The following is a 12,206-nucleotide window of genomic DNA, read 5'->3' on the forward strand; positions in this document are numbered from 1 at the left end:
AATTTTTTCATAAGATTTTCTGTTTGCTCAAAGGAAATTTTCAAACAATGATCTAAAAAAGAAAAATAAAAGCAAGAGTTATTTACTAAACAACTATCCCAAAAATGAATAACCGGAAAAAAAATTCATTCTGTGTACCAAGCTAATTTCTTTGGGATTTTAAGACATCTAGGATATTTATAGAGTTATTAGTTACATAAGTGGCATTTTTTCCCATAAATAGTACTTTTAGACTTTGTATCAGTTTTAGGCTGTATATATAATTCCATTATTTGAAATTGCATTTTATCTCTTGTGGTCTGCGCTCTTGCTCTCGATATATATACACACAGAGTGTCATACGACTTATACACTTGCAAAAGTCATAATGTTGTTTTTTGGTTGCTATAATGAAATGTTATTATAGAGAACATATAATATAACATGCATACAGAGGATCATTGTTATAAATTCTGACGGTATTTGACGTTTACTAAGAAGGCTATTTATATGTTTGCCAAGAAGGTATGTATGATTGTGCTATATAATTTCCTTGGTAGAGTAAAAAGCTTAGTAATAAATTGTTTTAAACACATGAGACATAACATTAAATCATACATCTGCTTTATGTTTAGAAATCAATACATTCTAAACCATGAAGAGGCCTACGCGAAGTTATCTCAAGGGCCAAATACTTTCCACAAGATTTAGCAAAACACTAATCGTATCCGTGCGCCATTCTTGCTTATAGTTTCTATGTATCTCAACTTTTCTCCATTTCTTGATTCCAATGTCATATAAGAAAACGTGTGAAGTCTCAGTATCTGAAATCGATACAATCTCTCCCTTAGAATTGGTGGTAAATAAAGATGTTTTTGTTAACTCCAATGGTAGCTCAATTCTATGCTTCACCCACACATCTGTTTCACTAGTACCATTGAGAACATACAAAAGAATTTTAGGAACGACCTGAAAATCCTTGTCATTTACAAGTAACGTTTGTCTTTTGGTTTTGATGAAACCAACGTGCTGATCACACTTTTCCAGAAACCCCTATGGGAAGTTTAATGTTTCTATTAAAATGTTTTAACTCTGAAGCGTGATGACACAGCTCTCACACCTTTTTTGACTTCCTTTTGACATATATCAAATTGTTATCAGCTAGATGTCACTTGAATAAGTCATTCTGTCGTCTCAATTTATTTCAGTAGAGACTACATATTTAGTCTGAGAGTCCTTCCAATGTTTAAACAAACGATCCAAAACAAATTAAAACAAGACATTAATGTACTTCCGAAAACAAAATCACACTATTTTCTGGTCACGAAGCAAAATCATAGTACTCCTATACAATCAACGTGGTCCACATTATTTCGCAGAAAGAGACAGACAATATGTATCAGTGGCAGATGTAGCCTTAGTGCTGCGGGATCAATAGAATTTAGTACTTCTACATGGAATATATATATATATATATATATATATATATATATATATAAATTAAAAATTAACAAAATTTCAACAGTTCAATTGATTATGAAACCATAATTTTAAAGAATACAGCGAGTTCAATGTTAAGAACTTAGCAGATGGAAACTCATTGAGTTAAAATCATGGATATGTCAGATATGTCTCTGGTACGTATAGGTATATTCTACTGCAGGAATAAAGCACCTTTTTGTGAACTTTTAGACTGAAAATACCCTCTGATACACTTGTTTTCTCTGGTAATCAAATGACTTGGTGAAGCAATAAACTGATCGGATTCTGATGCCTTCCTTGCTCCTTTCTTTCTCAAGGAAATACACCCTCTCTACTTCAGGCATTGCTATAATAAATGCCTCCAGTTTGGAGTTTAAGTCTTCTAATTTTTCCATCACTTTGTCATCTGCCAACATGCCATGTAGCACACTTTGGATTGTTGGCCAGCTTTCCATCAATGGTAATGCAAAAATCATTGCTGATCTTACTGTACCGCATGCAATAGATATTAAAGCCTAGAATGTGAAGTATCCCTTGCTAAATTGCCCTGCATTATCAAGTTTGCAACGTAGTTAATCATCGAGCACGCGTAATCAGTTACAAAATCGCCACACATCAACATCGCTCTGTCACATTGTACCGACAACCGTACGGGTGTCAGACCATACGGCCCAACCTTATCATTTTAGGGTTTTCTTTATTCTAAAAGGGTTTTGTGTTGTATGCAAGGATCATAAGGCAAAACTATAAATAAGGGACATTTCCCTACTTTTAATAGTTAGCTTTTAAGATCTAAGAGCATTGTAACAACAAATATATATCATTTCTATCCTTGGCCCAGTGGAATATTGTTGTCTTTAGCTTACTCTTCTACTACCATTAACTTAATCATCCATAGCAACGTATTTATTCAAGTTATTAACGCATATATTCATATAGACATACCATTGCACACAAATTCATATATATATATATATATATATATATATATATATATATATATATATATATATATATATATATATATATATATATTCCACAAAAAACTAAAAATAGATTAAAGTTTATCCACATATCATATACCTCACTTACAAATTCAATTGATTACATAAATTCGGGGTAAACAACAGTAATTAATACTAATAAAGGAAATAATATTAAAATAAATACTAGCACTAATAATGTATCGCATTCAGTTTCAATTTAGTACGTGCTCCCCTCTTGCCAGTCCTCCATAGTAGTTAAATTAAGAACCCATCCGGCACCGTCAAATAATCATAATTGACCCCACCGATACGATCTAACGGCTGAGAATCAATCACAAAGATTATCACGAAGCTCCCAAGAATCTCCACGTGTCACCAAACATGGACCCCACATCCCATATTTTCCACCTTCTATAGTTTTCTCCGCTTCCCCGGGATTCCTACTCCTTCTATAGTTGCTCAAGCTTCATGATCCATCCAGTGGCGGACCCGGGATTCTGGGTTCGTGGGTGCTTAACTTTTCTATGACGTAAAGTGATTATAGTATAAGTGTACAACTATTTCATGAACACAAAGGTGAAAAAAGATAATGTGAAAACTCATACTATTAATGTTATGAATAACGGGAATTTATGATGAAAAACACACGAGAAATGTTTTTTGGGTAAGTTTTACGATTCTGAAAGAACTGTTCGTCTTTAGAAGTAGTCAAACTTCGGAGCGAAGGCGGAGCTAGAATTTAGAGTTTATGAGTCTGAACATGCTGTCAAACTCATAATCGTTTAGAATTTGGAGTTTATGAGTCTAAACTTGCTGCCAAACTCATAATCGTCATAGTTAATGGGTTCACAATTAAATATTTATACATATTTAATTAAAAAAATTAATACATGTACAGGATCTAAACAAAAGTTAGTAATTAATACTCTCCCTCCGCCCCTGCTTCGGAGTCCTTCATTTTTTAAGTAGATTTTTTATTTCTTTCTTTGCTATAAAGAATTAGATGAAGTAAAAAGGAAAGTAAAGAAATAAAGAAGGTAAAACAGTAGCTAACGAAAAAATAATCCGAAAAGAATTAGGAGTAGTATTGGGACAAAAATCTGAAAAAAATTGTACCAGAAAGAATTAAAAGAGAAGGATCTAATTGGGCAAAAGAGAACATGCGTACCTTACCTTGATAATAATAATAATAATAATAATAATAATAATAATAATAATATAAGGAAGAAGGATTAGTTTGACTGATTAAACTCTACGTTGCTTGGGGAGAGAAGTCAACCCTCGTCTCCGTAAATTCATAAACCCTTCAGCATCCTTCCTTTACCAAAGCACCCGATAGACATTTCATTTATTGGGTGCTTGCTCACTCTTTATATACATTTTCCTAAATTTTCTACCTATATTCTACGTATCCATGTCCAGGTCAATGGGTGCTCAAGCACCTAAATTTAATATGTAGATCCGCCATTGGATCCATAGTGTTTTTACCCCAGGGTATTTTCGTCCAACTATTTTTGACTTAAAAGGTTGAAGGATAAAAATTAAAGACAAGCATATGCAGGGCAAAAATTAAAGACCACCTCAAATTAGGGACATTTCTGCCAATGACCCGATTATTAACCCGTTCATTTATTAGCTGGGCAATTTGCAGGATTTCCCTTCGTTGGGGATGGTGTTTAATTTTGTCCCCTTCAAATTGGTGGTCTTTAATTTTTGTCATTCGCTAAAAATTTCTTGATTTTGGATTCGAATCTCCGCTTAATTAAAAAATTTAAAAAACTTGTAAGGTAGAGTCCTTAAGACAGAATTTACATGAGCAAAATTTGCAAAATTCTGCCTCAAGGCAGAATTTGTATGGACAGAATTTTACAAAATTTTGAAGCAAAATTCTGCCTTGAGAATCCAAATATCAGCCTTGCGATTTTTTTTTATTGAGCTGAGATTCGAACCCACAACGTTGGGGTATTAGGTGAAGGCCAAAACTTAAAACCACAAATTTGAAGGGCAAAAATTAAAGACCACCCCAAATGAAGGGCAATCCGCGGAAAAAAAATGTGTGTGCTCATTTCAGTCCAACCCATTTCAGCCCACAAAAGGTCTTTTTTTTTGCACGGATTACCCTTCCTTCATACGGAGTGGTCTTTGATTTTTACCCATGCTTCTCATTTAATGAAAATTTATGGGATAAAGTATCCTTATTCGCTGGTCTACGAAATCAAAGATTCTAGGTTCGATCCCCAAAAGAGTCGGAAAAAACAAAAATTTCAACATAGAAACTATGCCTTGTCTGACGTAGTTCAGTAGAAATTAAGTTATCCAGCATAAGTTGCGTAGTTTAATTCGTTTGGCATCAGTTTATAGAAACTGTCTTGTCTAACATAAGTTTCGTAGAAATGAAGTTATACTAAATAAACTTAATTTATACAGAACTATGCCGGATAAGGTATAGTTTCTATGAAACTTTGCCTTACAAAATTAGATCATAGATCTTTTTTTTTTTGATGTCAGGGATATTTTTGGTGCCCATAAAAAGTTGCGATGATATGCAATCTAAATTGACTCATGAATAATCTTGTCAAAATATTTTCAATTTTTTATTTTATTTTGATATGTTATATATAGTCATTAATAAAGAAAGAAAATAGTTTTATTAGGCAACAAAAAATTATAAAAGAACAATCAAGGAAATTAAAAGCTTAAGAAGAATTGGGTGGGTTGTGTTATGACTTGCTTTTTAGCCCATTTCTGCCTAAATAGTTTTGAGGGGGTTATTTATTAAGTCGACCCGTTATCTAGTTGAATTAAACCTTTCACCTCTTGTAGTAAATGTTGTGAAGAGGAAAAAAAATGTTTCATTTCCACTACTAGAGGCCATTTTAGCAAAAGAGTCTCCTATCATGTTAGCTTCCCTGAGACAATGTGTGAAGCTGATTGAGGAATTTCCAATATAGTTGTTGGTATCCCTATGAGCCTCTTCAAATTGAGATTTTCTGTGGACTTGTTTTGGAGCATATTCACAATAACCAAATAGTCAATCTCTAGGGTGTGTTCAGTATGAAGGAAAATGTTTTCATAGAAAATAAGTGAATTTCCACTTATTTTTTCATATTCGTTTGGGTAGTAGAAAATAAGTGAATTTCTTACTTATTTTCTCATGTTCGTTTGGTTGATAGAAAACATTTTCCGAAAAATACTCATCCAAACCTTACCAACTCCAACCCAACCCCATACCCCTCACACCCCACTCCCACCCACCCCTTTCATTTTTTTTGCACCCCCACCCCAACCACTCCCGTAACCCATACACCACCCCCTACCCCGGCACCCTCCCCTCCCCCCACAACATTTTTTTTAAAGTTTTTAATTTTTTTTTGAATTTTCTACACGACCACATCTCCCATCACCCCCATCCCCCCTCCAACCCCAACATTTTTGTTTTGAGGTTTTTTATTGTCTTTTGCGAGTTTCTACACCCCCTACCCAAAAAAAAAAAAAACTTTTCACTATTTATTAACAAACTAAATACTTTGTTTTCGCTACTATCTTCTATTTCTACTACTATTGATATCGTTACTTTCATTTTCACTATTTTACTATCAACATTACTAGCATTACTTTATCACAAATTTCAAATTGGTTCGTCATCATTTTATTTTTGAATTTTATACTCGTTAAATTAATTATAAATCAATCTTTTATTTTTTACATATTAATCATTAATTATCATCATTATACATATACAAGTTAATCGCTAAGAAGGCCAAAAGGAATTAAGTTGAAGGAGAAAATGCTATAAAATCAAGCCCAACAAATTCACATTATTTTCGGACCCAGCCCAAAAAGACCTTACCTGACCCGGTTCATTCAAAAAGAATGAAACCAGTAGGGTTCGACCTTTTCGCGATTACAGGCCATCTTGGGAAAAGAGTCTTTTATCCTTCAGATTTTCAGTTGGGTGTTTGTTTTCTTTCGCCGTTCTCTGTTCGCACTTTAATGGTTATTTGTCAACTCCTTTGATTTTAAATGGGTTTTGTCCGTTTCTCTTTGTTCTGATCGAGTAAGTAAAAGTACACACAAAAATCCGAACGTTGCCCAAATTTCTTGTACCCTATAAATATTCGTGATTATGAGACTTCTTTTTTAGCCGCCTTAACCCTTCTTAGAATATTGACATTTTCTTCACTATATCTTGGAATATTCATTTGGGAGTATTAAATTGCTTACTCTTATCAATTCTGCTATTACTTTGGAGTCGAGTGTAGATTGGAGATTTAAAACCCCGTTCACTGCACCCGAAAGAGGTAAATTTCTTTCCTTTTAGTAATATTCACTACTCTTTATTTGTATGTGTTCTTGCATGTTTTGATTAGCCTAATCGTCTGTTTAGGGTTCATTGTAGCATAAATATGGTTTAATCTCTGAAACTAATCACCATTTGTCTTGTTTTAGCTTAAGTTAATTAGAGCTCAATATTAGTGTGTTAAAATCTGGATGTATATGATGATTAGTTTAGTATGTAATGCTTCATGTTATTTTTTTTTCCTTAATCAGTATCAGTGTTCGCCTTACGCCTTTTGGCGTGAGGCGAGCATGGCGAATGGCGAGGCCAGGCGACGCCTTTTGATTTTTTATTTTTTTTTATAAAGTTGCTGACTATATTAAAACAGAACAGAAATATTTACCTAGGTCCTAGGGTTTCATTTATATGTTTTTTCCATAGCAGCTGCTGCGTCTCCTTTGGTCAGATTGCATCTCCACCATTAAAGTTTCTTCTTCTTCTTCTTCCATTAGCAGCAGTTTCGGGTAAGTTTCTTCTTCTTCTTTTATTTCTTTTTTCTTTCCGGCATGCCTGGCTTTTTCCGGCAGCAGAATAGCCTTTTTCAGGCAGATTCTGACTTTCCGACAGGCAGCCGGTGACCCAATTCGGGCAGGGTATTTTTTATTTATTTTTGTGCGACTTTTGGAGATCTTGAAGAAGAATAGATGTTTTTTTGTTATAATTTGGTTAATGCTAACAGTACAGTAGTACACTCAGGGACCTTATGACTTATTAACTATCTAGTTGCCTAGTTGGAGACTTTTAGACTTTATTATCAACTATCAACTATCTATTTTTCGTTTTTTCAATTGAAATATTTGCTAGTATTTTGTTGAGTATTTGAGTTTTTGGGTATTTATATGTGCATATTTAATATTTTAATTTTTTGTGTTAATTCTCGCCTCGCTTCCAAAAGGCGTTCGCCACGCCATGAGGCGTGAGGCGAGCCCTTATCGCCAGGCCTCGCCTTTCGCCATCCTAAACACTGATCAGTATAAATAATTCTTTCTCTATACTCAACCCTTTATGTTTAGGAGATAAGAATGGCCGTATAAAACTACTTTATAGGCTTGTAGTCCATTTACTGTGAAATATATGTCTATGCTTAGCATGCTTGCCTTAGTTTTGTCTAATTTTGGATCTGTCAATACCTATATTAGCTTTAATAGTCTTTGTTATGTGTTAGTAGTATAATATGACTATATTCCGGATTCATCTTAGGGTTTAGATGTTGCATATAGGAATTTGACAACAAAAATGCTCCGTTCTGCAGTTTGTCAATATTTAGTCCTGTTTGCCTAATCCCATCATTAGCATGTTTTAGAAGCATATTTGGTCATGATTTACTAAGTATCTAACTGTCTGCCCTCTTAATGAACTCATGAGAGTTTTAAACTCAGCAAAGGTGTTCAATATGTTTTTTTCAAACTAACTGTAAAGAGTCCTACATGTAAAATGAACTTGAAGTAGCATTTTAGGACTTCAACACGACTGTTCAAGCTTGTGATTTGCCTAGTTTAACATGGTAACTGCCTTGAGTTGCTTAATACTGAGTTGACATGCCTAGGTCTTCTATTGAACATTCTCTATTTGTTATCTCCTGTTAGTCTGAAGTCTCCTATGGTCTATGACTTATGAGTAATGGTATGGCATGTTTAAGTTGTTCATATGTGTTTGTTTTGCATCCGTTGAGATAGTCCATAACTCATTCAAAGTAAAAGCATGATTTGTTGTTCCTCTTTGGCACTTGGCACTTTGGACCGTGCTCTGTTGAGGCGAAATGCACATTCTAAGGAGATTACTATATGTTACAAACATATGTGACTGCATACTAAGATTGTAAGATAGATTTATGAAGAGCAGTAGCATATGGTCTCCATACTGTACATTATGAAACCATGTGTAACGACCATCCAAACAGAGTGAAAAAGTTTTGTGCTGTATAAAATGAGCAACAAGCATTTTATTCAGTTTTTTAATCCTTAATTCTGTAGCATAAGTAAAGGCCCATACATAACAGCCTTTTATGCCCAACCCTTGATTTAAAGTGTCATACTTGGTACTTGGTGCCACATAACTTATTGATTCTTAAAAGTTTCATCTATAGTATTAGTGTTACATCGTAATTCGAAAATACGGTCAAACGTCTCTATAACAACATCATTTGTCTCGATAAGTTTTGGCTGCTACAGCGAAATGCTATTACAGAGAACATTTAATATAATCTCATGGAAAAAATGACTGTTATAGAGGATGATTGTTATAGAGAGGTTTGATAATCATACTAATATGAGTTGAACACCAATAACTTCAAAAGGAAAAGGCTTTGCACTCTAATTTTTCTTTACCTAAATAGGTCTCCATCTTGCAAATAACATTAGAAAGTAATTTTCTGATATTTGATGAAGAATTGCTTATTTCTTTTTAAGTAATTTGGTAAAGAAGTTAGGGCCTTTTACTTGATGCTTGCCAGAGATTCTTTTATCTACTATCATTAACGATTATGTAAACGGCTTTTGAATTGTTTTTTGAGCTTCCAGGGAAGTTTCTTACGTCCATTTTATAAATGCTTATTAAGGTTAGATTAGTTGAATTGAGCTTTGGAGATGATATTAAATTTTATTGTATGTTCAAGCTGGCGAGAAAGGAGAAGCTAGGGGATAGATAATAACAATCCATCAGCTTGTAGAACCATTTGGAAAGGTAAAGTAAAATCTTTTCTTGCCTTTAACTTCTGCAGTTCTTCTTTATTTCAAAATAAAATTGCCACGCTTAGAAAGTAACCAGTTTCAAAAAAAAAAAAATTGCCGCGCCTAGTTATATGTCATATACAACAATATTGGATTCCATTAAGTTGTTCAACCTGAGGGAAGTACAGTTGGATTCAGATTCTGCAATGACTATTACATAAGCTTTGTTTCGAAGGAAATTTGTCCTCGTACTTCTGTCCAATGTAATTGGAAATTTGGAAGTTATCTTCACCCAACTGTTGCATTAAGGTTAAAATCTGTCTATTTCTTGACTTTTTTGCATTAAGATTAAAGTCTATCTATTTCTTGACATTTTCTTTATTTATTGTGATTCCTTTTTTTGTTTTCTATGAAGTAATAGAATTTGTTCATAGAACCTTGTTTTAATCAAATTCTATTGAATGCTTTCCTGGTTGATTCTTTTCTGTATATGATACGTTTATGTGGATTTGCAGACAGTATGTTATTGGTGCATTTGTTTACCTTTATTGTGTTGTTAAGTAACCTTGCTGATCTTAATTTAACTGCACATTTTTTTTAACAAGAGGAAAAACATGCTTAATTATTCTTAATGTTTAAATAATTAATTGAAGGAGATGGTACAATGAAAGGTTGAATAGGATGCTTAATTTTGGGATAAAAATTTTCAATTACCAAGGAGACGAAATTGAAAATCCAAAATAGGCGTTTCGGCGTGAACTTTGTTTTTGGAGAATACATAAAGAATATTCTGAGAAAAACTAAGTAAAATTTCTTCTTCGAAAAGTTTTATCAAGGTGTTTAAATCATGAGATGAAAGACTACCAACTAATTTCTTTTCAGAAAAGTTTTATTGTCCTTATTAAAATAAAATAAAAAGAAAAGCTCGATGTTGTCTTTTCTTTTCCTTTTCAAACTTCTCTGTCTTTAAGCTTTATGGAATGGATGATTCGGTCCTGCGATATGATTGTTCTTTTCTTGGAAGTGTGGACTAAGTTTATTAGGTTGGTATTATAATTCGAAGTTGGAGACCATATGCTACTGCTCTTAATAAATCTATCTTACAATCTTAGTATGCAGTCACATATGTTTGTAACATATAGTAATCTCCTTAGAATGTGCATTTCGCCTCAACAGAACACAGTCCAAAGTGCCAAGTGCCAAAGAGGGATGCCATGTTTTAGGGTAGGATGATTGATTCTGTTGGTCCCGGTGTATGCGATCTGTATTTTATGAGAAGGAAAACAGTTTTAGCAGAATTATAATATACCTTCCTCTAGATTCATCCTCTCGTTAAGGAAACCTAGTCCAAATGAAAAATGCTGGATTTCTAAAGAGGGATGTGCAGTTTGAATGAAGTTCATTGTAATCGGATAGTCATATTACTCTTGTACTTTTTACCTGAAATAAGAAATGTCTTGAGAGTTCAAATAGTATGGTCATGCCTTATTGATTTGACTTTCTGGTGGAATGACTATTGGGAGAGAATTGATCTTTGCTCTTGCTTCTAGTCACTATATGAGTATGAACTGGAAATATTGTTTTGTCTACACTACATAATTTATGTTTTTCTATTTTTCATTGATGTGACCACAGAGATGAGCCGATCAAGTGAAGCAGCTTTCATGAAGCGGAAAAGACCAAACATGGATTCAGCTACTCCAGGACTTGTAGATGCTGACCGTATAGTGCTCGATGTGGTCAAAAGTAAAAGGAATCTGGGTATGTGGGTGGCAGAGGTGAAAAAAGAGGCAAACCTCGCACCAACTATTGTGGATAAATCCCTGATGTCACTGGTGAAAAAGAAGTTGATAAAACAAGTCGTGAATATCCAAAATAAGGGAAGGAAACATTACATGGCTGTTGAGTTTGAACCTTCGGAGGTACTGACTGGTGGTGCATGGTACTCGGAGGGAAATCTTGATAAGGAATTCATCACCATTCTTAGAGACACGTGCCTCAGGGTCATAGCAAAGCAGACAGTCGCTACTACGGAGGGAATCCACGACTTCTTGAAGCACCGGCAAGTTGCTGAGTGTACACGTCAACAAGTCGCAGAAATATTGAACTCTATGGTTCTGGACAATGCTATTATAGAGGTAAAGAGTACTGGATTGGGAGAATATCATTCCATTCCTGTTGGAACAGTTTGTTATCGAACTGCAAGTGGAGCTGCTTTAGGGACTGGCCCGAAAACAATAGGGCCAATGGCTTCAATTCCATGTGGTGCTTGCCCTAGGATTAGTCAATGTACACCAAATGGAATTATATCCCCGCAAACCTGTGTTTACTACACTAAATGGTTGAACTTTGAATTTTGATGGACTTCTGATAAGTAAATCCAAAGTACCCTACACTGCCCCAAGCTGGTTGCTTTTGAAAGTTTCTCGTTTGTCTTTTGGTTTTGATGAAACCAACGTGCAGATCACACTTTTCCAGAAACCCCTATGGGAAGTTTAATGTTTCTATTAAAATGTTTTAACTCTGAAGTGTGATGACACAGCTCTCACACCTTTTTTGACTTCCTTTTGACATATATCAAATTGTTATCAGCTAGATGTCACTTGAATAAGTCATTCTGTCGTCTCAATTTATTTCAGTAGAGACTACATATTTAGTCTGATAGTCCTTCCAATGTTTAAACAGACGATCCAAAACAAATTAAAACAAGACATTAATGTACTTCCGAAAACAAAATCACACTATTTTCTG

General features: G+C 34.2%; 1 protein-coding gene across 6 annotated transcripts; it reads left to right on the forward strand.

Moving 5' to 3' along the window:
* The first annotated feature begins 6,284 nt into the window (after positions 1 to 6,284).
* On the forward strand, positions 6,285 to 12,084 carry LOC132621960 (uncharacterized). Of its 6 annotated transcripts, none has more exons than XM_060336447.1 (4): positions 6,286 to 6,748; positions 7,168 to 7,250; positions 9,401 to 9,468; positions 11,091 to 12,084. In XM_060336447.1, exon 4 carries the CDS (start codon positions 11,093 to 11,095, stop codon positions 11,813 to 11,815), a length of 723 nt encoding a protein of 240 aa, XP_060192430.1. In that variant the 5' UTR covers positions 6,286 to 6,748; positions 7,168 to 7,250; positions 9,401 to 9,468; positions 11,091 to 11,092; the 3' UTR covers positions 11,816 to 12,084. The 6 variants fall into 6 exon arrangements, with proteins under 6 accessions (XP_060192434.1, XP_060192433.1, XP_060192432.1 ...); XM_060336445.1 differs by having other exon boundaries at positions 7,171 to 7,250; XM_060336451.1 differs by lacking the exon at positions 9,401 to 9,468 and having other exon boundaries at positions 6,285 to 6,748.
* The last annotated feature ends 122 nt before the right edge of the window (positions 12,085 to 12,206 follow it).

The sequence above is a fragment of the Lycium barbarum genome, chromosome 12 (genome assembly GCF_019175385.1).
Source record: "Lycium barbarum isolate Lr01 chromosome 12, ASM1917538v2, whole genome shotgun sequence".
Lineage (NCBI taxonomy): Eukaryota > Viridiplantae > Streptophyta > Magnoliopsida > Solanales > Solanaceae > Lycium > Lycium barbarum.

What these genes read in the sequence shown, in the direction of transcription:
- LOC132621960 (XM_060336451.1), top strand. Translation starts at nt 11,093, where the DNA reads ATGAGCCGATCAAGTGAAGCAGCTTTCATGAAGCGGAAAAGACCAAAC.